The following is a 25,419-nucleotide window of genomic DNA, read 5'->3' as shown; positions in this document are numbered from 1 at the left end:
GCTGATTGACACCGGCGGGCGAGCGCGCGGCGGGCGGCGGCGCCCTGATTGGCTGCCGGGGGCTCACAAACCCGCGGCGCGGCGCGGCGGGGCCAGACCGGGGCCGGGGCCGGGGCGGCGGCGGGAGCGGCGGCGGCAGCGGGCGGCTCGGGGCGGCACCGGGCGTCCGGAGGGGGGGGGGGGGGGACCGGCAGCGGGCGCCGTCGGTGGGGGCGCGGGGAGGGTCCCCGGGGGCGGCCGCCGGCAGCGGGCGGCGCCGTCGGGGCGATGGGCAGCGTGCGGGGGCCCCGCGGGGCCGCCCTGCGGGCGCTGGTGTCGGTGGCCGCCGGGCTGCTGGCGTGCGGCGGGGCCAGCGAGTACGACTACGTGAGCTACCAGTCCGACCTGGGCCCCTACCCGGGCGGGCGCTTCTACGCCAAGCCCCACCAGTGCGTGGCCATCCCCGCCGACCTGCGGCTCTGCCACAGCGTGGGCTACGACAAGATGGTGCTGCCCAACCTGCTGGACCACGAGACCATGGCCGAGGTGAAGCACCAGGCGAGCAGCTGGGTGCCGCTGCTCAACAAGAACTGCCACATGGGCACCCAGGTCTTCCTCTGCTCCCTCTTTGCCCCCGTCTGCCTGGACCGGCCGGTCTACCCCTGCCGCTGGCTCTGCGAGGCCGTGCGCGACTCCTGCGAGCCCGTCATGCAGTTCTTTGGCTTCTTCTGGCCCGAGATGCTCAAGTGTGACCAGTTTCCCCAGGACGACGTCTGCATTGCCATGACGGCTCCCAACGCCACCGAGGTCTCCAGGCCCAAAGGTAAGGCGTGACCAGCGCCGTGGCCCTGCTCCGGGCGCTTTTCTCTGAGCCGATGGGGCAGGCGTTAGCCCAGGAGGGGCTGTGTGGGACTCAAGGGGGTCTTGCGGCAGGAGGAGGTTCGCCTGAACTCTGCTTCTCGGCAGCAGTCCTCCTCCAGCCGCTGAGCGCTCTGCGAGCGCTCCTGTCCTGGGGAAGGCAGGACACCCTGCCAGTTCCTCGCCTCTGTCCTGGAGCTGAGCCCAGGAGCAGACGGTGCCGGGGCACGGCGGGCGCGTGGCCGCTCTGATCCCCGCGCGGGCACCGGGGCCGGACTCCGACCCTCCGTCCTCCAGGTGCTGCGCTGCCCTGGCAGCAGTTTCTCTCCCCAGCCCAGCTCCCCGCGGGCCGTTCTTGGCAGCAGTGGTCCCCCACGGCAGAAAGCGCTGCCTGACCGGAGTAAATGGTGACAGCCGTCCTGGTGGGGTACCTCGCTGCCCGAGCAGTCCTGGGGCGAGAGGCCGGGCAGCCGGTGGCTACGCGTGCGGTGGAAATCCAGCCCTGCCGTCTCAGGCGGGGCTGTGTGCTGGCGAGGGGGCAAGAGACGGATCAAGAAATGCCTGGGGAAAGTGGACGTCGTTCTTGTTCGGTTCCGTTACGTGCGGCAGGTCTGCTTGGTGCCGGACTGGCGTGTTTGTGCGAGTTGCAATGAGTCTGGCTTGTGCTGAAAACTTTTGAAATAAAGAAATATCCTGGGGTCGCTTCGGCATTCTGCATCGGAGCGCTTTGGGAGGCTGGCAGGAGGGATATTTGTAGAGGGAGAAGGCAGAGGGCTATAAAAGAGTGCAATGCTTTCCTGCGTCCGGAGCTTCATTGGAAGGGATGGGTGCTCCCGACTTCACGAGGGGATAGTGCAGCGCTCGGGAGGAGCTCAGCGACGGGGGAGCCGCGCCTGGGGCTGAGCGATTCCCGTGGCTTCCGCGCTGTGTCTGGAGCTCATCTGGAGGGAAGGTCGCCCTTTGCAGCGGCTGCTCGCATGCAGTTACCTTTACAGACAAAGGCTTTTACGTCCTGCTCGGCTGGGTGCCTCTCCCAGCCTGCCGGGGACTCTGCAGCGTTATCCTGCTCAGCCCAGCGGGACTCATACTTCAGGGACCCCTTCAGTTACGGGGCGGGAAGGGATTGCATCCTGCAGCAGAGGGGTGATGCCCTGGGGGTGTCCCCAGGAGCCGGCGCGGGGGCACACAGAAGGGAGCGGGGCGCCATGGCTTGAGCGGGACGGGGCAGTCGCTGCAGGCAGGCAGCCTGCCCGGGGGCAGGCAGGGAGGGACGCCCGAGCTCGACACCCGCCAGAGCTGCACAGGGCAACTCTGTCGTGTCTTGGCAGGGGCAGACCCTGTCACGTCTCGGTGTGAAGCGTGTACCCGTGCCGGGGGGTGAGGTCTGGCTGCTCTCGCTCCCGGGGACCCAGCCTCTCCCTGTGCGGCGCCGACGGCAGCACAGCCGCGCTGGCTTCCTTGCTGTGGCTTGCGTTTACTGATGTGATTGCTGGAGGAAGCTCTTTGTTTTCCAGGAGGGCTCTAAAATCATCTGTCCTGTGTGAACCTAGACCCTTGGTCAAGACCGCAGTCATGTCCTGTATCGTGGGTACAAAGGTTGCATTTATTCCCCAGGGACTTGCAGCCAAGCGTGCTCCTGGGGCAGCTGGGTCTGAGCTGCTTGCTGTAGAGCTGCCCCTTTCCAGGTCTGAAATGGAGTTTGAGCTGTTTGCAGGTCATTCATTTTAAGAGACGTTAGTGACCCAAGACCTGGGAACAGTCTTCGAGGAGAGCAGCGTCTGCTGAGTTTTCCCTTGTGTGGTTTAACAACTAACTTTCTGATCCCCTTTCAGACCTGTCTTGACAGCAGCATTGGCGTGGGACACTACTGCTTGCTTTTGGTGCTGCTCACGTGCCCATCAGCACAGTGTTTGGGCACCATGCTGTCATTCACAGGCATCGCTAAAGTGACTTTATTAGAAGGAATTACATCAGCTCAGGTTTGAGTCCTTTGTGGATCTATTGCTGGTCCTGTTTGGCCTGCCAGAGAGGCCTCATTCTGCACAAGCTTTACCTTGTATTAACTTGTTCTTTGAGCAAACTGTAAATCGGAGCTGGGTGAGTATTGCAAGGAGGTATTGCAGCCGCTCAGATAAACCACTGCCTGCTAAATGGCTTCGCCAAACTTGTGTCCCAAGCACTTTTAAATGAGTGATTTGTTCACAAGGATGTTTACAGAAAGTGAGTCTAACGTTGTGCAAACGTGAACTCTCGTCAGCATGCAGTGGAAAAGTGTAAGCAGGCATCTTCACATCTGCTAGCTGCTTGAAAGTGTTTCAAGAGAAACCCTTGCACGTGCTGTTGCTGAGCCCCAGCATCTCCGGAGGTGTCAGGCCAAGCTCCCTGTGCCCATTGCACTGCCTGGGGCGCTGCTCTGTGAGGGGACGAGCAATTTTGCTAGAAAACGCTTCTTCAAGGTGAGAAAGCCAGGCCCCCCAGTAATCTGCTGGGTTGGACCTGCTGCCCCTAGGTGTGCCAGCTTTCATGGCGTTCATGCTGGTTTGCAGCAGAGGGATCTGGCGTGTGTCCTCCTAGGAGTAACCTTCGGTTGGTGAGGCTCCGTGTGCCGCATACGCTGTGTGCTGGGACGCTCTTGCTCCAAAAAGCTTAGAGCGAGCAGAGCGAACTTAAAGGTAATTGCGACCGCTGCTGTAATGTAACGCAACGCAGCCGGGTCTCCTGCACTGGTGCTCCCGCGCCCTGCAGAAGACCCGCGCGTGGCCTGCAGGGATGGCAGGGGCCGGGCCCGGCGAGGCGCCCAGCGCTGTGTCCGCTGCCGCTGCCACCTCGTGCAGACGGGGGCTGCCTCCGGGTGAGCGCGCTTGTGCCGCTGCGGCTCAGCCCTCGTCCCTGCGTGTGCCGGGTCCTCCCCTCCGCCCGCGGTTTGCGTGCGTCCCCCGTGAGCGCCGGCTCCCGGAGGCCCGTCGGTCTCGGGCACTGGGGTGTGTTTCCTGTTGATTCAAAGGGGGTCAGAACCCAGCAGCGTCCCCCCTTTTCTCTGGGCACTAATAAGAACGAGCCCTTTCAGTATTTTTCCCCATTAACACCTCGAAATTGGAATTTGTTTCTGCCTCTCAAAGAGCTGACCTGCTGAATTCCTTTCTCCTTAAGCACGAGGCGGTAAAGCCTGCAGGCCCACAGAATGCATCAGGGGAGTTGCAGATTAATATAGCATTACACATTCCTTCTCCTGCCCCTGGAGTAAGCTGCCTCTAAAGCCAGGCATTAGAAAATGGTCAGCAGGGAAAAAGCGAGCTGGAAGCAGGTTAAGGTTGTGTTTGGAGCAGAGCTGTCAACTGCAGAAGACGGGTCCTAGCCGAACGGCAGTAGGCTGGGAGGCAGGCGGCTGTGCCCGGTGCCGCGGGGTGCAGTCCGGCCGGACGCATGCCGGCACGGCTGCCTCTGGGCCGCTGTGGCCGGGACTGCCTGAGGCGGGAGGACCCAAACTGTGGCTGAGCTTCTTGTTGGCTCCTTCAGCCTGGGATTGTGTGGGAAGGGGAAGGTGAGGTCCTGGGCAGCGCTGTGGGCTGGAAGACGTTGGGCATGGTGCCCCGGGAGGGGTGTGAGGGCAGGCAGTTTCAGGATAGCTGTGGCTCCATGAAACAGCAATTTTCCTGGGGTGCAGAGCTGTGTGGGAGCTGGTCAGGCCCTTGGCATTTGTGTTCCTGACCTTGGTGTGATGGGACGTCCTGCGGGGAGAGGAGTGTTTCCCTTCCCCTCGGCACGGGATGGTGTCCCCTGGCAGCCCTGCAGGCACATCCATGCTGCGATGGGGCTGTTGGAGGCAGGGCTGGAGGATGGTCCCCGCACGTGGAGCCACCCAGCGCACAGCCGGGGTGAGCACCGGGTGCCCGCTGCCACTTGCCAGGCCACGGGGACCCTCCCGGCACGGGGTGACATGCCACAGGCTTGGCCCTGGCGCAGGGATGCGGCAGCATGGCAGCGGGATGCGTGCGCGGGCGAGGCTGCTGCTCGCGCTGCGTTGGACGGCCGGCAGCGCTCGCCCTGCCCGGGGCGTCAGCAGAGCCGCAGGGAAGCGTCTTCTGTGGCGAGAGGAGCGTTGGCAGGACGCGCCTGCGGCGCGGCTGGCAGACGTGCGCTGTGTCGCCGGTGGGAAGCGGGGCGGATGCGCGGCCCCGCAGAAGGGACTGCCCAGCGCGGCTGCAGCGGCTCCAGCCCGCGCGCGATGGCCGCTGGCTCCGGGCCCTTGCCGTAGCGAGGTGGGGGTCCCTGCCGCGCAGGGGTCCCTGCCATCCTGGGTGTGCCAGAGCCTTCCCAGGGGCTGCTGTAGCACAGCTAAAACAAAGCCTGTGTTTTCACCAGGGAACAATGAGTCTGATTTTCCATTTTGGGTTTGGTGTTTTTTGTTTTTTTTTTTTTCCTTCAGTTGCCTGGAAAGCTCATAGGGTGGATGCAGAGGTGGCTTTCACGTTGTTTGTCTGGTCCGTGTAGGTTGGGCCGGTCTCCTAGCATGCGCTTTGGCTGCTGAGGCATCCAAGTGCTTTGCACCCCGGACTGTGCGGAGATGGGCTAACGCACGGCGGGTACCCCCTCCTGTTCCTGGGGTGGTCCCCGGTGCAGTAACGAACTCTTGGCCCTGCAGCAGAGACGGACCGCCGGGGCTGTCACCCTCCTGCCAGCATCCCCTTTCCCTCATCCTGAGCTCATTAGATGTGCAGCCTGGATGGAAATATTCTGACTGCTGATTTTAAAAATAAAGTGTTGGGGACGTCATCATGTCCCCAAAGGCTGGCTTCTGCCTGCGTCGCTCTAAGTTAAGATGGTAAAAGCGGCAATTGCATGTGAGGATTTTGGAAGAGTAACTTCCCCAGGCAATGGGCGGCTCTCCAGGTCCGAGGTCCCAGGAGTGGGACTGCTAGGTCCGCTGTTGGGTGCTGCGAGGGTTGCCTTGTGACTTGCACATTGGGGCAATTGGAAGGCCAGTTGCTCTCCATGTGTGATTAATAAAGACATGGTGCATGACCTCAGGAATTAGCATTTGGCACAGAACGCGTTTGGGGGGGCGAGAGGGGAAGAACAAGCCACAGAAAACAAATGTCTCGCCTGAAACCCCATGGGGCATCTGTGACTGAGGAGACTCGACTGTGGTCGGCACGGGTCGTGGCCCTGCCTCCCTCGCCAGCCGTTCTGGCTCTGCTCCCCTCTTGCTGGGAGACCTCTCTGTTTTTTCTGCCCAGCAATGCTGCAGGTTTTGCCAGCCTGGGTGAGAGCTGGAAGGGGGCGAGCGCTCCATCTGCACGCAGGGACCGGCAGATGTTTCGCTGCAGCGCTGTCCCTGAGAATAACTCCCTTGTGTGGGAAAGAGCCCTCTGTTCTGCTGGACCAGGAACAGAAGCAGCATCTCCCAGCTCCATAAATTCATCCGCCAGTAGCACAAATCTGCGTCTGTGCCGCTGGGTGGTCTCTGCTCCGGCTGGAGACGGGAACCTGGAAACAGATTTTTATTCTCTGGGTGAAGCGAGCTTTCCTCTCGGGATGGATCCTGATGAAATGTCCTGAGCTGGCGTTTCCCAAGGGGAGGCTGTCGGCCGCCGCCAGCGGCTGGCGAGCAGAGCCGGCTCTCTTTGCTGGAGCCGCGAGGCTGCCCCGCAGGCCTGCAGGGGGTAGCTGGGCCGAAAACAAAAAAGAGGAGACGTCCGCTCTCGGGGTCATGCTGGAGGGGCTTTGGGAGGAGGGTGGTGCACGTGAGAGGTGTGCGGGTCCGTCACCAACAAGTGCCGCTCTGGGGCAGCGAGGGAGGCGAGGAGCTTGCTGTGCGATGCCTGGGCAGCCTGTGGGGTGGTCCCTGGCACCGAGGGGGAAACTGCGCTGAGCTGGGCCGTGCCAGTCCTGAAGCCCCCCTGCCTGGCTCCGGGGTGGCTCCTGGCCAGGGCAGCCCCTCGGTGCGTGAGCCATCCCCAGGCACCATCCTCCTGCCGTGCTGGGTTTGGGCACTGCGTGCCCGCCTTGGCACGCCGTGGGGCGGGAACGTCAGCGGGCTGTGGGCCATGCCCTGCGGCGAGTGGCTCCCCTCAGCTGAGTGCCTGGCCCTGAAAACCTCTCTCCTTGCCAGCACTGTCCTCCCGCTCTTGGCAGCTGCCTGCCCCTGCCCGTGCCGGGCCTTGGGGCTGCTGGTGGAGCTGGAGCAGGGCTGGCAGGAGGCTGCCCACGGCCGGCGCTGCCCTGTCAGCTGGTGGATGGCTCCTGGCCCCCAGCAGGGTGTCATCCCGTGGGGCTGGGACCTGGGACCCCATGGCAGGGTGCGTGCCCCCCTCGAGGCACGGGCAGCCCGGCTCTGCGGTGCTTCTTGAGCTGGCTCCTCACCACCTCTTCTCTCCTCTTGCCAGGAACGACTGTGTGTCCCCCTTGCGACAACGAGATGAAGTCAGAGGCCATCGTGGAGCACCTGTGTGCCAGCGAGTTTGGTAAGGAGGAGCGCTGGGGGCACGGGGAGGCTTCCCTGGGAGGCACAGGGCAGCGCGGCTCCTGTGTGGGCCAGATCCTGGACCACTGCGTTTCCCTGCCCACCCTGAGAGCGGTGTGGCCAGTGTGGCTGTGTCGCCTGCGGGCAGCCGCGGTCCTTCCCTGAGGCAAGGCGAGCGTGCCTCTAGATGTCAGTGTCGGCGTGCAGAGGCCGGCGTGGGGACTGGATGGGACTGGACATGTCCAGATCCTGCAGCTGAGTGCACCCGGGGTCCGGGACAGCGGAGTCTGGGACAGCAGGGTCCTGGCGACAGTGCCTGTGCTCCTTCATCGCCCCAGCTGCGGTGCTGAGCGTCTCTCCTGCCCTGCCTGGCGAAACGCCCTGCGGGACGAGGCCCCCAAGCGCGGGATCACCCGCTGAAGCAGCGATGCCGCAGGCTGCGAGGCCCCGCTGCTGCCGTCAGCCCCAGCTGCGAGCAGAGAACCAGGTGGCGTTGGTCTGGAGCCTGGGGATGGGGCAGAAGTGGCAGTGCCTGTTCTTTGGTGAACTCGGTGGGGTTCGTAACTTAACCCTGGTGTTCCCGTGCTCCTGTGTGCTTGCAGGAATGATGGCTAGGATGGACCCTTATTCTGCTTGCAGTCGTGAAGGGGCAAACCAGCTTCCTCCGTCCCCCAGACTGCTTGTACCACTGCGTTTCTTTTTAGCAGAGTTATGCTGCTCGTGTCAAGTCTAGGTGTAAAAACCCAAAGCCAGCCCTTGTCTAGCTAGGGCCAAGCAGTGAGCTTAAAAAATGCAGAGCTACTTGAAAGCTGTGTCCTAAATATATTATGACTGAGTAAGTGAGTCAGACAATCACAGGTAAACAGAACTTCATTTTAAAAAAAAGTATCGCAGGGAAAAATATTAGCTTTCTCAGATCAAACCCAGAATTAACTGGTTTTGACATCCTTGCTGGTGTATGTAACTTTCCCGGAAGGTTATTAAAGGCATATTGAACAAGGTGTGCATTCCTTGGGGATTAGCACTTGAATGTGCCCTGTGCCAGAGCGCGCTATGCAAACGCAAACCTGCTCTGCGTGTTGGCGTATTACCCTTTCTGCTGGAAATGAATTCTCAACTCCTGCAGATTTGGTATGCCAAAAGTCCTAAGTTCAGCGCAGACTTTTTCTAACAGGGAAAAGCATCAAGGGGAACACCCATGTAAGAGTTTCCTGGGAATGTGCGTACTTTGAGCTGGGTCGGGTAACGGACGCACGAATTCGGCGCGGCAGCCTGGCTGGGGAGCGGGATGTGCTGCTCGCCCGACTGCTGGGCTGAGCGCTCGGAGGTGGGTGAGCCGCGGCACGCTGAGCTCTGCCCTGGGCAGGCACGAGTGAGAGATGAATAGGAGCTGCCCCTGCCCCACTGCACCCGTGGGGAGAGACGGGAGGGAGCTTCCCAGTGGCGGCGAGGGAGCAAGCGGCCTCTGGGACCGGCGCACCTGGTTTGGGCCGGGGCTGCGTGCCTGGGTTTGCGGTGACGCAGAGGCAGCGCCCCGGTCCGGGGGCTCTGGGCTTGGGGACCTCTGTCCCGGAGGAGGGGTGCTGGCAGGGTGGCAGCGGCGGCTCCGTTGTCGGTGGGTCGCTGCGATAGCTGTCGCCTCCCCGGAGGCACGTGAGGAGCAAACCGAGGTGGCGTCCCGCTGGTGGGCAAGTGCTGGGAAGGGAAATACGAGTTTAACCGCATGCTTGTCAGCAGCCTCTGCTGCTAAATATCCTCCCCGTGCTCTGGGACAGTTACACAACGGGGAGCAGAGGCCAAACCAGAAGTATTCACGGCCTCGGTGGAGTGGCTTGAGACATTGACTTGCCCACAGAGTAAGTTGGTTATTGGGAAATTTTGTGGTGACAGCGTCCAGAGGATGGAAATATTTCTTGGCAGGCGGCTCCCCGGGTAGGGCTGCGGCAAGTGGCCAGATATAGTGTTACCGTGCGCTGCGAGCAGCGGAGGAGCAGCAAGTAGAGGAGACCTCAGCCCCCGTGCCTACCCGCAATCAGTCCAAAACGGCTGTGAAGGTTTCCACAGAAGCCTTCCTCCTGCTGCGGTTTGGGGTGGTGGGGATGGGTCCCTGTTCCCAGGCCAGCTGGGTCCCAGCACGGCGGGAGAGAAACGGGAGCCAGCTCTGCAGGCTCGGCTCGCCGGGAGGAGCTCCGCGCTCTGCCGTGTCAGGGAGCTCGCTGGTGTCACCGAGCGCCCTGTGCCCACGTCCAGGTGACAGCAGCTCAGGCAGGCGAACGTGGCTAGATTTGAACCGGCTGGTGTGAGCCCTCGGGGTCGCGTTAGTCGTAACGTCGGGTATCACAGCGGCGCCGGCGCACCCACCTGGCTCGCCCAGATCACCGTGTTTCTCTAGCTTTGTGTAAAGTCATTTGTTTTCTCTGCCAAAACAGAGTCTGATGCTTTTCTGACCATTGCAAGGAATTTGGGATCATTCTTTGTTCTGTGAATCACCGCAGCTCCAACGTGTAACTTTATTTTTTAAATATGTCAGAGCTCTTGCTGATGCCGAGGTTGCTCCCAGTCCTCCTCCCTCCCACTCCTGCTTTCTCTTTTTGTCTCAGAAGGAGGTTGTTCATTTGAAAACGAGGTGACCTCCCTACTGTAGAGAAGTCCAAAGGCAGCTGAGCGTGACGCAGCTGGTGTCTGCTGCGTGTGGACCATCGCTCTGTCTGCCCACTGGAAAGCTGCTCGTGTCTCGGATATGCTTTTGTTCCCCTGCTCCTCCCTGTCACCAGCCTCAGTCGTGGTGGGAAGCTCCCTTGCACGGCTTGTCGGTGGTGTAGGTTTCATGCAGCTGCATTTGGTGTTTTCTTCTGTGATTGTGTTTTTCCTCCCCATCCAGGAGGGCCCTGGGTGCACGTAGCGCTGCCTCCAGGTGTGCCCGGCCGGTAGCCAGCTGGGGAGCCGGAGCAAGGGAAGGGCTGGGACGCAGGCCTTAGCCGTGCCCTGCAAGGGAGGGCAGCGCAGGGTGCTGCTGGGGGTGGCCAGCCGTGGAGAGGAGCCGCGGAGGAGGCATCGCCTTCAGGAAGTTTTCTCAAAGCACAGCGCGTGGCCCTCGGATCTTTGTTTAGTCTTGGGGGGTTACTGTCATGGGGCGACTTCTCAAGGAGAGCTGTTTGTCTGGCACTAAAATAAACTCCCAGCCCTTCGGAGTGAGATTTCTCATGCACATCCGCCAAGGTAAACACTGGCAGCTGACAGGTTACAGATCCTCATCAAAGCCAGACACGTACAATAAATGTTTAAACTAACGTGCGCTGCATGGGGCAGCTGTTGGTGGGTCCTGCACGGATTCCCGCAGTAACGTTACTGCGGGTTTCGCTTACGCCCCAGCGGCTCATTACGGACGAGACGCGAGGAGCACTTTGCCCACCACTGACGTGCGGCCGTGCCAGGGTGGCTGTGTAACAGCCCTGGGAGCGATGTCGGTCTGGAGGATGGAGAAGGAAGAGAGCTGCATCCAGCTGTGAACACGGGAAGACTGTAAAGAAAAGGGACCTTTCTCCCCTGGGCCAGGAGAGGGCCTTGGACAAGCCGCTGTGGCTTGGAGGGGTGCCAGGAGACCGCCAGCCTCGTGGGCCAGCAGGACTCCAGGTTTGCAGTCGTTTGAGCAGCAGTGAATTGAGCTCTCTCCTCCCAGAGCAGGGTGGCTCTGGGGCGGCAGCGTGTCTCGCTGTCCATGCAGCTCTGGCTGGGGCGATAGCCACGCAGTGGGAGTGATGTGCATGCTCCTGTACCCCCGGCAAAGCGCTCGGCGCTGTCTGCCTGCTGCTGCGGCCGCCCTGCCTGTAGGCGGAGGGGACCTGGGCCAGCACTGCCCGAGACACTTGGAGATTAGCTTCTCCTTTCTTTATTTCAGCAGCATGCAGGAGCTGCCTCCTCTTTTCCACCCTAGTTCTCTCCTTGGAAGCACCAGCCAAGTGCCTCCAGGAAAGGGGGAGCATTTTTGACCCAGCGTCTCTGCATGCAGCTCCCAGCCTTGCACCTGGTTTGCTGCCCAGTCACTTGCCGTAGCAGCAGTCCGCGCTCCCTGCGGTATCAGCAAGGTCCCGTTGCATCTCTGGCTGTGTGTGAGTGCTGTTCCACATCTGCCTGCCTGGGTGCCAAGGCTGGGAGCAGGCAGCAGAAACATCGCCCGTGGCTCGGAGCAGGGCTGCGGGAGCGCAGAGGTGTCAGCGAGTGGTGCAGGGACCCTCCCCTGGGGCACAAGGCAGCTCCAGGGGCCGGGCCAGGTATGTTGGGGGGCTAATGGCAGTTTAGGTTTTGGTGCAGCTCCGGTGGGCTGGGGGCAGCGATGGCTGCATGAAGAAGTGTGAGATTGCCCTCCTGTGCCCCCGCAGCCACCCCCCAGCCTCCCTGGGCTCAGCCAGGGTTCGTTTCTCCCTCCTCGTGCAGGCTGGGCTGGCCCTGGAGTTCATTCCTCTCTCTGTTTCTCTTGGTGATTTTATTTATTGTTTCTGCCCTTTCTCTGGGGTCTGGGGGGACCTGCTGAACGGGCTCTCACTGCGCTGGAGACTGCAGTACAATCAATACATGCTGTTTATTTTTTCCCGTGACTGACAGCTCCTTGCCTGCAGCCTTCTCCTGTTACAGTCCTAATGTGTCTTCTGGCAGGTTTCCTCCTTCTGAGTGATTTCTAAAAGAAGGAGCAATGAGGCTGAAGGAACAGCAGAGCTTTCCTTTCTCTCACGTTCCCTTCCCTGCCTCTGAGGTGCTGGAGTGGGGCCCCTGCCCGTGCAGGCGGGAGAACAGCAGAGACGGCGTCCCGGTCCCGGGCTCCTGCGTGCTGAAAGAGAGGGGTTGGAGGTGCCTGTGGGGCACGGGCACGGTGGGTGCGTGGTGGTGGACGGTGAGCAGGGTGCAGGGGCTCAGCCTGTGGCTGCCCTGGTACAAGCGCAGTCCTCGGAGAGGGTGCCCGAGCCCTGGTGCTGGTGTCAGGGCAGGAGGGTGCTTTGCTCTCAGGCGGCACTAATGTGGTGCTCCCAGTTTGCCTGGGAGACTGGGTTTCCTCTTTCCCCGCGCTGGGGGTGGGACTGGGAAGCTGGAGCTGTAGGGACATCGATAAGAATTGTTTCAGGTGATGAAACGCGAGTTGTGCTTTGTCAGGCTGGACCCCAACCAGCTCTGCGGGGCCTTTGCTGCTCTTGGAGCTGCTGCTGCCAAGAGTAATTTCACTCCAAGTGAGCAAACACTTTCATATACCCCGTTTCATATTAGTAGAAATAAAAAATGACATTTTAATATCTCCAGCACTCTTTCTGCATTACAGACAGCAGAGCTCTGCTACCATCTGATATGAGCCATTTATAGTTGGGGCCAAATTCGTGGCTTGGTCTAACGGGGCTGCATCGTCCCGGGCCGGGGTCTGACCCTCTGCTACTGGGAGCTGTGGCTGGTGACGGGGCAGCTGCACATCCAGAGCCACTGCTGTCCCTCTCGCGTGCCCTCCCTGGGCATCCTGGAGTCGGAGCAATCCAGAGGGAAGCATGAGGCGGCTTGGGGCTGCAGGAGAGGAGGACTGGGAGGGGATGAGGCTGCCCGTGCTGGCCTTCTCTTCCCGACTCCGATGGTCGCTGGTGGCGTGGTCCTGCTGGCTGACACTTTGGGAGAAGGAAGGGCTGGCTGATGCCGTGGTGTGGCATCGGGAGCAAGGATGCTGGGGGAAAGCTGGTCCTAGCTGCTGGCGTGCAGGCTCTTTGCAGGAGCCTTTTGCAAGGGCAGTGCAGCTACGTCCAATGCTCGTGCTGGCAGCTCGCTGTGGCAGCGGGCAGGATCTGGTGAGAGCTCCGTGCCTGTGCTGGGCTTTCGGCACCGGCTCTCCTGGCCGTGGCACAGCGCTGGTGAGTGGCTCGTGCCCGGGCTGACATCAGCTTATTGACACTGGGGCTGAGCAAGGGCAAGTGTGGGTTTAGCGCCCCGGGAGGATTTCTGCTGTTGTAAACACAACGTGGCTGAGAGCTGTTGAGTCCCAAATTAAATCCTGAAATCTGCCTTTGTTGTGTTTTGGTTTTTTCCCTCCCAGCCTGAGTAATACTTTCACTTCTCTGTTTTCTGGGAAGAGCCTTTGAAGTGGGCGGCCGGACGCTGGCTTGCGCTAGAGGTCTCCTGCCACGACTCGCCCGCAAGCAGACGTACCGGCAGCGCTCACAGGGAGGATGTTTTGGGACCACGTATGGCACGAAAGTAAAACCTCTCCCTGTGCCGCGCAGGAGTCCCCCTCTGCCCTGAACGCCGTCAGCTGCACGGCCCCGGGGCGCGCTTGCTGCCGGAGGGGAGCACCTCCCGCTTGACCAGTCCCGCATGGCGGAGAGGGTCGTCCCTGTCCCCATCCCTGCGGGCATGGATGTCCCAGAGGGGTGTGCAGCATCCCTGGGGATGCTGCTCACCTCCCGCCCTGGCGTCCAGGGGCTGCGGTCCTGGCACCGTGCTGTGCCGGATCTGGCACTGCGTCTTGGCAGCGCTGGCAATGTCGCAAGCAGAGCTGAGACAATGCCTGGCTGGAAAGGGCTTTCCTGGTTTTATGGGTGGTCCTGGCTGCAGCCGGCCACCAGCGCTGCCGGGAGGGCAGAGAGCGGGGCTCCTCTGCCATCACCTCTCTCGCGGCGTGGCCGAGAGTCGGCTCCTGGTCCCATCGGTGCTCCCGTTCCCAGGGAAGTTCATGGTCTCTCTGCAGCCTCCGAGGCTGCCATCTGTCTACGGGTGCTCGCAGTGGAGGGCGCGAGGGCCTTTCACTGTGAGTGCCTCAGCCAGCATCTCCAGGAACATGCTGGACCCTTCGATTAACAGGAGCTGGGGTAAAAGTGGAAGGTGTTGAGTGTTAGGTGAGGAGATGTGATTGCAGTTTAGTGAGGGAGCACAGGTTTGATAAGAGGTTGTGCTGCAACGTGCGTGTATCACACGAGAGCAAAGGGGAAGACGGGCTTGTGGCTGGCGTGCTTCCTCTGCAGCGACGCAGAGCTGCTGCAGCGTGCGGGCTGGTGTGGGTGATGCTGCAGCCGATGCAGGAGCAGTCCTGTGGCCATGGTGCCGGCAGGCTGCAGCTGCTGGCCTGGGAGGGCTGCGCACGCTCGCGCGCTATGAGAAACCCTCCAGGTCCCCTGCCTGGGGTCAGCTCCCTCCTGGCAGCGACGGCTGAAGATTTAGTCTGTGCGAGCAAGCGCATCCTGGGGTCTCGGAGGCAATTTCGGCTTTTCTCCTGCTCGGCGCTGAGACAGATTTGGTGCGGCACAGGGGGAGTGGAAAGGCCAGGGCTCCCAGGGAGGAAGCTGTTTGCTTTGGCAGCTCGGTCGGATCCTGGAGCCAAGACTCAATCCGTCCTGCTCGAGCCTTTCCCCCGCTGCTGGGGCGGAGGTGTTCCCGGGGCCGGGGGGATGCCAGGTGAGCTGCAGCAGCGGCGAGTCGCACGATGGTCCCCCCTGCCAAATCCTTTATGTTTTGGGAAAGCCACAAGCCCAGGGGCTACCTCCTGCTGCGTGGTGGTGTGCGCTCAGAGCGGGGTGTGCAGCCGGGAAGGAACGTGCCCTCAGGCACCGCTTTTCTGATGTGCGTGGAAAATGCCAGCGCTGCGTGAAACGTGCCTTTCGTGCCCGGGAGTCTGGCCTGGAAAGCGGGTCTGAGCGTAAGGAACGTGGCCCAAGCAGGGAGCAAGGGGGGACTGGGGAGCCAGGTCACTGGCAGAGGGGTAAGAACTGAGCAGTGATTATAATGCCTTTTTTTGGGTTTTTTTTTGGCTCGTGTGGCTGCTTAGTCCACAGCAAGGCAGCTGAAACTTGGTAGTCCTTGAGCCAGGCTGCATTTCACCTGGGCAGCACTGCAGACTCCCTCTGCTGATGACAAGAAGGGCATCGTTGCTGGGAGGAGCAGAGTCCTACCCAAACTGCTTGCACCCCTGCTCAGCCTCCGCGTCGGTCCTCCTTGGCGTTATCTGACCTTGGCTCTGTGCGCTCCTTTGCACGAGTGAGGTTTGGATGAGTTTTTAGTTCGCGTCTGGATTTATGGTTCACCTGGGTAGCTCCCATGCTCCCCGAACCTGCATCGCTGGCTTGCGAACAGATAACTGCTGCCGCGCGGGGAAGGGAGCAGCCGTGGGCTCCCACGGCACAGGATTACCAGACCCTTTTTGTCTTCCATAGACTGTGATGCTTGGAGTAGAACAGCACCTCCACGAGCTGCCAGATGATTTTCTTCCTCTAGCAACAAGGATCTGAACTTGCAGCGATCACAGCAAAGCAATTTGCAAACAAGCCATTTTGAAAAAGTCTCTTATTACTGGTATTATACCATTCCTCCTGCACTGGCAACCACCGTGCTTAGTGCAAGAGTTCAAAGTCAGAACGGATAAAGAAATTGAGGTTCACATTGAGGGATGCTGCTGCCCAATAATGTCATGGAGCTTAGAGCTGCCTGAAAACGACTTGCTTCATTTTCCAGATTTGTTGCAAATTGATCTGGTTCAGCGTCTTTAGCTCCTTAAAGCTTGAGTCTCTTTAGCTCCTTAAACATCCTGAATTTGGAAAACAGATGGAATGAAAATTTCACTTAGGTTTCCAGTCCTGGATTACTTTCTTGTACAGTAACAGTATAACATGACAGGGCTCTTGGCAAACACAGCAGGCGTTTTTGGCGCACGGGCAGATAAATACCATTACTCCTGCTGCCAGCGCGGTGGCTGGGAGCGTGAGGGTAATACAGAGACTCTGCTGCCTTCTCGGGATTGTCATCGCGCTGTCCTGCTGCCGTTCGGGTCTGGAACGGTGAGCAGAGCTGCCGTCCAGAAAGCAACGTGCGTTCGTTGCTACAAGTTCCAGCAGAGCAGGATTTCAAGGAACGATGCTGCGGGGACCCATCTCCCTGCCAGAGCCAGAGGCTTCTGCCTGCCGTCTGCTGCACGCGCTCTGGGAGTCAAATGAGAAGGGACAGCAGACAATTAATCACCTATCCGAGCACTATTTATCTGCAGCTCTGAAGTAAACTCCCAAATGATGGAAATATGTTAGTAATTTTTGGCCATATGTGCTTTTCCCCAAAAATGAGGCAGAGCCAAATGGCACAGAAGTGATACTTTAATGTACAACACATTTTCATCATTTTTCCCATGTATACTAAATTCTTCTTCATGGTCGTGGCAAAGGAACATTTTTTTTTTTTTTTTTTTTGCATTGCGATTAACTCGGGGAAAATGCTGAACCCAAAGGGGAAAATATTTTCCCTGGAAGTTGTATCGGATTAACTCCCCTACCTTCTCCTGGGGAAGGTGCCGGCGTGCCGCAGCCTCCTGCGTGCCGATCCCGTGGGCACGGCCGTTTGCCAGGGCGCTTCGCTGCTCGAACATAGAGATGTTCAGTGCTTGGAAACTTGTTTCACAGGCACCCGAGGGCCGGGAGCGACTGCAAACGAATGCTCGAGAAGCCAAGCTGACCTTTTAAACGGCCCTTTCAAGAGTCTCTCCATGCGCCTAGAGCAGGGAAATCACCTTGTTTACTCAGCTAACGTTTTGCTAGCAAAGAGCGTATGGCGGGCTGAACAAGGCTCCCTCGCAAATAAAAAGCGCCTGGCGGGCTGTGCTGGGAGGAAGGGAAAGAGAGGTGTCAGGGTTTTACCTTGATGCTCTCCCAGGCGCGGGGATGGCTCTGCTTCGGGCGCCAGGGTTTTCGTGTCGCGGTCGCCGGGCCAAGCCGTCGCCGGGGCGGTGTCAGAGGGGCGCAGGGGGACGTGGGAGCGGTGCGGAGCGGGTCGCTGGGCGTCTGCGGCTGGGCAGGGCGCTGCCGCTGTCCTGGGGCGGGGGCACCCGTGCCCCCTCGCCCCCAGCCTTGCTTAGCAAAGGCTTTGTGCCGGCGAAGGCTGCTCAGGAGTCGTTTTGTTTTTTCCCCTCTCTCCGGCTTGTTTTTCAGCTCTTAAGATGACCATAAAAGAAGTGAAGAAGGAGAACGGGGACAAGGTGATCGTCCCGCGGAAGAGGAAGGCGCTGAAGCTGGGGCCCATCCGGAAGAAGAACCTGAAGAAGCTGGTGCTGTTCCTGAAGAACGGGGCCGACTGCCCCTGCCATCAGCTGGACAACCTCGGCCACTACTTCCTCATCATGGGCCGCCAGGTGAAGACCCAGTACCTGCTGACGGCCATCTACAAGTGGGACAAGAAGAACAAAGAATTCAAGAAGTTCATGAAGAAGATGAAGTCTCCCGACTGCCCGACGTTTCCGTCCGTCTTCAAGTGATGCGGTGGGCGGCAGGAGAGCCGCCGCCTGGACCTCGCGCAGCCCGGCACGGCAGCTCGGTCTCGCTCCGCTGCAGCGGGGATGCTGGAGCCGAGCCTTCCTGCTCCTCCCTCCTGCTCCTCGGAGCTTCCCTTGCCGACCCCAGCCCTCCCGCCTCCCCGCTGCCGGCATTTTCCTGATCGCCCGGGCGTGCAAGTGTGACGCGTGTGCGCCAAACGGTCGCTGAGGTCACACGCGATTCACATCTGCAATATCCAAAGACCTATTGCTGTACAGTTATGTACATTCATTTAAATAGCAGCTATCGGGTAAAGAGGGCAAGCGGAGGGGTGTGAAGTTATGTCAAGAGATTACACGATTGCAGAAAGGACCCTTGTGACCATGTTACTCCCATCTTCACGGCTGCAGGATTGCCCTAAATTAATTCCTGTTTGAACCAGAGCCGGCCAATTAGAAAAGCGTCCCATCCTCGTGATAAAAGTTAATAAATGAGTAGTGGAGAACCCATTACAGCCTCTGATAAAACCTCCTAATAGCTAATTGCCCTCACTGTAAAAAAAATCCCATTGTAGTCTAAACCTGCTTAGTTTAAGCCTTAACCCTCGGGTCCTTGTGATACCTTGATCGGCTGGGTCAGGGAGCCCTCCCTTACCCGCAGCTCTTGTAACGTGTCACCGGGACGCCTGCCCCGGCCTCTGCCGAGCTGGCTGAGCCCCTCGAGCCCAGCGCCGTGCCGCTCCTCCTCCAGCCTCCGAGTCCCTCGCGGGCCTGCCCGCTCCGATGGTGCGGCAGCCCCGCCGCGGCCGCGGGGCCGGTGGCTGCTTCCAGCCATGCCTGCGGCCTCGCGCGGACCCCCGGCCGCAGCGGCCTCCAGCTGAGCGTCCCCCCGCCCTCGCGCCTCCCCCGTCAGCGAGTTCCCGCGCGCGCGGGGCCGGCGCTGCTTGCGCCCAGACGTGGAATTCAATTTTAGCCACGTGCAAATGCATCCCGTTGGCCGGCCAGCCCAGCAGCCTGGGACTCCCCGTTGGGGGAGAGCTCACGGCCGGCTCCTCCAGCTTGTGTCACTCCCTAACTTTACCAGTGATATTTTTATAGTCTCTTCAGGCTGCTGGCAAAATACCAGATTGCAGAAGGCCGAGAACCGGTCCCTATGGAGCGCCGCGGGAAATACATCGTCTCCGTCTTTCCCTCTTTGCAGTCGCTGTGGGACCTATCAGTTTCGAGGTTTTTGTCTGTTTGATGTGTGACAACTTGGCTTTGTATCATTCCGGGTTGTTTTTTTCCTTAATCAAAATGTCATGTTAGCGTGAGGTCAAATAGTTTATGAAAGACAAAGAATATTGCATCCAAATGATTACATTTATCGACCAAGCTGAAATTCATTATTCCTTTAATTGGACAAGTTCTCTTTTCCATAGACCTGTATTGCTCCCCATTAATTATGCTATCCCGCTTCCCAGTGTTCTCATCAATCACGATGACTCTGAGAGAATGAATATCTTGCGATCTGAGATAATCCTGTTGTGTTGCAGTTAAGTGAAATAACAAATCCTCATTTTTGAGGTTTAAACCAACCCCACTCAAAGCTGGTAAATTAATTATTCCTTAGCTCGGGAGTGCTGTTTATTCCCCACGTGGGGACAGAGCCGCGGACTTGATTGTAGAAGAATTCCGTGAAGAAGCCAAGTGCACTGAGGAATGATGTTTCACAGCTAAGAGAGATGGATTTAGGACGTGAACTCTGTAGACAGTCCCACTAGGTTGTCTTAGACCACCATTTGTAGTAGTGTTGTTTCCTTGATGCAAAATTAATCATTGTAGATAATGTGCTTTATCAGTGAATTAAAGAAATAAATAAACCATAGGCTTTAACATCAGAGATTGATGAGGTGAAACGATGGGGAAGGCTGACAGATCCAGCCTTGTCAGAAACAGGTCGTGGCCCGGAGTCGGGACACGTTGAGCTGAAAGGCCGCTTATCTTGGAGCAGCGACAGCAGCGGCGCCCGGCGGAGCCCCGCGGGGACCGGGGCCGGGACCCTCCACCCCCACCCGCTTTCCTTCCGCAGCCGGGCGGCGGCGGCGCAGAAGAGGAATTGGGTTTGCGCGCGAGAGAGGTGCTTAACATTTAATTAACAAAACATTTAATTGGGCTGGGGTTTTCATGCTGTCGCCCAGGCTGCCGGTGGGTGTCCTGTTGGCCACCTCTACCAACCTGCTGTGTAAATCAACGGGCTCTCGATTTACTCTTTTAATGTACCTGTTTCAGCAGGAAGCATCAAAGCAAAGAGCAAACCAGTTCACGTGTGCTTAGAGCCGCTTTCAGCCCTTGGCAGCCTTCGCTGCTCGGAAAGCCCCCAGTGGATCTCGAGCCTGAAAGCCTGGATGCAGAGGCGGGTGAAGTGAGCAGGGCAGTGGCCTGTTCGCCTCTGCTCCAGTACGGAGCGTGACGTTACGTATGTGAGTTTGTTCATACCGCTGGCGCTTTTTTTTACACAAGCAGTTCAGAAAAACTAATAGCAAAAGTGCCCACGCGTGACGCGTTTTGCTCTCTGTAACCGTTCTGCGCGTTGTCTGGCGGAGCTGGCCCAGCCGGCGTGCCGGGGAGCCGCGGGCCAGCGCGCAGCACGGGGACGCGAGCCGCGACGGCCCTGGACCGGGACGCCCGGCAGACGCCGTGCGAGGACCGTGCAATCCTTCGGACGGCGTCCCGGGGCTGAAGAAACCCCGCACCTCGGAGCTACCGGTGGGAAGAACAAATTGTCACTGTAATTACCTACTTAAAGCATAATACCATTGTATGCTACTGGTGGCTCTATCGGTTACTTCCCGCACCCCTCTGACCCTGCGTGTTTGCCCGTGAAAAGCCGATCAGAGCTGCTGAGCAGGTCGGCACGTCGTATTTCAGACATTCTGGATCTTTCCATGTACCTGGAAAGTAATTTTGCCGTTCTCTTGCCAAACCGCTCTGGGATCTGCCGGCCGTTCCTGCGGGATCCGGCGGGCAGGCTGACCCGTCGTCACTCCGCTTCCCTCGTGCTCTCTTGGCATGTGGAGGCTTTTGATAAAAATAACAGCACTAAAAGAAAAGTGTTTGATGTAACATCATGCTGCAAGCAGTTAAGGAATCTCTACATTTTGTTTTAATGTTATTTTAGATAGTTAATTTAGAAAAGTGTGGCAGGTGAGAGGGGACTGTGTTTCTGTTTGGAAGTTTTGAGAAAGAGAAAATGTAAAAGACGGGTGAACATCGGCGCTGTAGAGAACAGCCTCCTCTGGGCAGCATGAGGCTTTTCATCACTGTAGCTGGCGTGATTTTTTTATTTCTGTGAATATTCTTACACCTTTTAAAGGCTGACAGATATAATGAAGGCTAACGCAGCTCTTACTCCAGAAAATCTGGTGTGGAAGCACGTGCTCAATGTCTGGAAATGGGAGCTTTCTCCCTGTCCCGTCACTTCAGGGGGAGCTGGGTTGCAATGAGAAGGTTTGGTGGGTGATGCTGTGGAAACCCCACCTCATGGGAAGGGGGACGCGGAGTCAGTAGGAGAGGGGTACGGAAACACCGGCGCCGGCCCCAGGAGCCCCCGTGCACGCCGATGAGTTTGGAGGAAAACAGGGGCTGGTGTTTGCAGCGTGCGTGGCCCGGCCCTGCTGAATGCTCCCCCGCAGAGGCCCGGGCGCCCGCGGCGCGTTCAGGTGACGGCCGCACGGGCAGAGCAGAAGCGGATCCATTTCCAAGAGAAGAGGCTTTAAGAGAAACTGCCAGCCAGGTTCACGCTGCCCAGAATACACCTCCGCCTCCGTGAGGAAACGTTAGTTAGTTAATAGCTGTTGATAACATGGGAGCGACAGATAACGCGTGGATGTCTGCCCGGCCGCGGCCGCCGCCCGGGACCCCTCCAGCCCACGCTGTGGCCGCAGCGGGCCTTAGCCTGCACCCCCGAGGGCACCGGAGACCCCCCCCAGCACCCGTGGGTTTAATTCAGCCCGCAGGGACCAGCTTGCGTCTGCAAAATCTGAGCTTCCACTTCTCCGATGTGCATAAAAGCTCAGACACTGTGAAAATATTCAGTGCTCTTGTTTTTTAACCAACAAATTTCAGCAGTGTGTTCACGTTACATTATTTTAGCAGTTGTTGATGTTATACTTACATTTATTTTCAAGTCTAGTATCAGTTCTGGTTTTTTTAATGCTTTTTCTTCCATGTATCAACATTCACTTAACTAAAATTGCTGAATGAATCAGTTACAGTGCGATTCCCCCACTCCCCCGTTTTATAAAGAGATGCTGTTTTCTAACCTGCATCGGTGCTTTCGAGGGTCGCTGCAGGGCGAGTGCCTTGGGGTGTGCCGGGGCGGCACCCCGGGAGGCTGGCGGTGGTCCCCCAGCGCTGCCCGCTCGCAGCAGCGATGCTCTGGGCATGGCCCGGTGTTATTTGTGGCGAGATCTTCAGGGAGATCCCCCTGCGAGCTTTTTTGGCGTGTTCTGCTCTTGCATTCAGCTCAGTTGGCTTTTCCGTATAATATGATTTCCACAAGGAAACCTCTGGCCGTTCAGCCTTTCTCGTTATTGCCCTGTTCTCTTTGACTTCATGCCAGTGAAAAGTATTGGGGCTTCACTTCGCCCAGCACTAACATTTCAGCTTGTTGAAGGAAGACTGCCATAGCTTTTCAATAATAAGATGCTGGGGCAAAGTCTGGCGGTTACTGAGTTCACAAGAGTCCTTAGACCCAGCGGTGATGGTCAGTGCCTGTGGGTACCCTCCCTGCCTGCAGACAAGCGATGCTGCCAGAGCCTCCTGCGGTCCCGAGCCCAAAACAGCACCCTGCCGTGGCCGGTATGGCCGTACAGCTGTACCCGTCAGGACACGCGGCAGGGAAGATGCTTTTCATGGCCCGAGCCTCAAGCTCCCCAGCGATCCATCCTTGCTGCGGGAGCCCAGACCGGCAGACTTTGTCTTGGGGTGCAGCCTGCTGCTCATCAGGTCTCGGAAGAGGTCTGGGGGAAGCGGGAGCCGCACGGGGCGGGTTGCGCAGGCTGGGAACAAGCCCCACAGTGAAGAGCTGTGTTACCGCGTGGAGAGATGGCGCATGCCGCTTTGGGCGCGTTGCTGTCGCTGCGGCGCGGCTGTGCGGAGGACGGGATCGTGGCGCGGTGGGGTTGCGGTGGCTTTGCTTGCCTGGCTGCACCTGGCGCGCTGGGCGATTTCAGCGGAGCGGCCGAGGAGGGCGGAAGGCACCTGGGTGAGCTGGCGGGGAGGGACGGGGGCTGCTGAGCAGTGCCGGGGGCTGCGGGCTGCCGCCAGCGGGTCGAGGGGAGGCGGGTTCCCCCTCTCGCCGAGGGTCCGTGCCGCGCACAGCTTTGGTAAGAGGGAGCTGCACATCCTCGCCCGAAGGCTGCCTTCCTGAAACAGCGCGGGCAGCCTGGGTAGCGAGTGGAGGACAGCTCTGTTCCTGAACGCTTTGGGGCTTGCCATTTCACTTCACTTTTTGGGAAAGTACTTGGCTCCCGGGCACTGCACCAGAAAGGGAGGCGCTGCCAAGCAGGACCAAGGTGTGGGAGCAGACCGGCAGGGGCAGGGGGGAATGGGTTCGCATGGGCGTGGGGAACAGCCCTGCTGCCCCTAACGCGTCCCGTCCGCACAAATGCACCGGTGGGTGTCGGGAACAGAGGGGCGGAGGGGCTGTTACGTGCTTGGCAGAGCTCCGCTCTGATGTAAGGGCTTGGCTTACCTCATTTACCTCGGAGACGGGAGGAGAACAGCTCAAGCTACACGCAAACTACTTCTTGAAGGGCGAATACTCAAAATACAACGGTGATTGGGTGCGTAGAAGCGCACAGGCCCTGGTAGGGAGCGCTGACGTGGAAGCACCTCGGCGCAGGCACAGGCACGTAAGCAGAGCAAGAAGACGTTGCTGTCGGTGGGAGCCCCGTGCACGAGCGCAGCTACGGCAGAGCGCTGCTTGCTTTTCTCACTGTGTATTTGATGAAGAAATCTGTGCTTGATTGTTTTACTTTCTTTTAAACTTGTGGTTGATATAAACACATTATGGCTTCTATTTTCTCTCTTCTGTGATTGGAACAACAAACCCCTCAATAAAATGCCTTTTTTCTTTGAAAGTTGTTTTTATTATTGCCTTTTCCGTATCAATTGCGTTACTCACTCCACGCAGTGCTGACGTCCCGGGGCCCCGGCGCGTTGTCTCCATGTGAGACACAGCATCTCGCCACTGCTGCCTAGCAAGGGGTGCCGAAAAAATTTAAATCTTAGATCCGCAATGTTGGAGACAGAAAAGTCAACTGGCAAATTACTACTGCTGGATGACAGCCTTTTATCTGTATAGTTGTGCCCTGCTAAATATCCCTGTTGTACACCAACCAGCCGAAGCTCATTTTAGCTGACACCGATGCAGAGAAAGGAAGGCAGCGAACCCCTTGTAGCAAACGGTGTTGTCTGCAGGAATCGCCTTCCCGTTACCTCCTCGAGAAAGTTTGCCATTGCTGGAGCCAGCTGCAAGGAGGAAAACTCCTGTGCTCTTTGGCTGGCCAGCCCTGGCTCCAGCCGTCAGGTTATTTGGATCAGTCATTTACCCCCCCATCAGGTGGGGAATGGCCAAGAGGTGTGAACGCATCGCAGCCCGGGCGAGGTCCCAGGTGTGCGGGAGGTTTGATAGCTCAGGGGAACCAGCGAGCTCTCTTTCTGCAGCACTTTCGGCCAGAGACGTCGGCTGCAGCAGCGTTGCCACCGTGAGAGCAGGTAAGGTCGGTGCCTCGGGTCTGCTGCTTGGGGTCTCCTTCTTTTCCCAGTTCAGAGCTGGTGTCTGGGGTAGTTCAGAAGTTGGGGTGAAGGCTTGCTCTTTGCTTTGTGCCTTCCTGCTGCCAGCGTTCTGCTGGGTCTTCTGCAGTTACTCACCAGAGCAGGAGCATCAGGTAGGTTTGATGGGATGCAGGAACCTAGTCGGTGTGTTCACTGAAAATTTACACGCTCGGTTCCTTCACTAGCTTCTAGCAGCATCTGCCTAGAAAAGGGAACCGGCAATTCTTGAAGTATTTTTAGGTCAAAAGCGAGGCTTGCAGTCAACCCTTGCACGTGGGTGCATTTGCTGTCCTCGTATTTGCTGTTTTGCTCTCTAACAAGAAAAGCCTACTGAAAGCTGAAATGTAAGTGTGAACTCTGGGGAAAGCACCTGAGAGGCTGGAGCCATGCTTCTGCAGGGTTGTGTGGAGGAGCAAACGGGCATTTACTGAAATATGAAAGTAGGAGAGGCTGCTTAAATCAGAAACTGGGTGTCTGCTGACTTAGCATTCCCCGGGGGCAGAAAGAGGGGTGTTTGTGCAGTTCACGGTACATTTCACACTATAAATAGTTCAAATACTGATTGTTATAATGAGCTGTAGCTTAAGTTGCAAGCATTTGTGTAAATGCTCAGCCTAAACTAAGACCTGCCTTGTTTTGCTGGGAGACAACCTCCAGTTTTGCCTCGCTGGGGGCTGTAGGGCGTTCTGAGAGATGGGAACGTGCTGGCTGTGGGATGCAATGCTCCCATTCTGTCGGCTTGGATGTCCCTGCTGCTTTTTGGAGCTCTGCTGTATAATAAATGGGGCTGAATTTAATGCATGTATTATGTACCCCCATCTGTGAATACTTGCAGGGACGTTATGACTGTGCAAAGCACGGTGTGTGCTTGGATCCTGCTGAGCTCTTGAGGGTGCAAAGAAATGCCTAAAGTTAGGGAAGAGCTTCAGCTCTTTGCCGATCTGCAGCTGAACCCTGAAGACGCTTCATTTTAGGCTCCTGTGGTCAGCGGGAGCAAGGCCTGACTCTGCAACAAGTTTCAGTATTTGAGGAGGCTGAGCGCGAGACT

The 25,419-nt window shown here is 58.4% G+C and overlaps 1 protein-coding gene across 1 annotated transcript; it reads left to right on the top strand.

Annotated features, from left to right (window-relative positions):
* Positions 1 to 267: 267 nt before the first annotated feature.
* On the top strand, positions 268 to 17,552 carry LOC309602944 (secreted frizzled-related protein 1; the record flags this gene model as incomplete). The annotated part of the gene is made up of 3 exons (XM_082337117.1): positions 268 to 802; positions 7,224 to 7,301; positions 17,230 to 17,552. The coding sequence occupies 3 exons, from the start codon at positions 268 to 270 to the stop codon at positions 17,550 to 17,552; spliced, it is 936 nt and encodes a 311-aa protein (XP_082193243.1).
* Between the last annotated feature and the right edge of the window lie 7,867 nt (positions 17,553 to 25,419).

The sequence above is a fragment of the Platalea leucorodia genome (genome assembly GCF_965183815.1).
Source record: "Platalea leucorodia genome assembly, chromosome: Z".
In the NCBI taxonomy this organism is placed as follows: domain Eukaryota; kingdom Metazoa; phylum Chordata; class Aves; order Pelecaniformes; family Threskiornithidae; genus Platalea; species Platalea leucorodia.
This window is presented reverse-complemented; position numbering and strand designations above follow the sequence as displayed.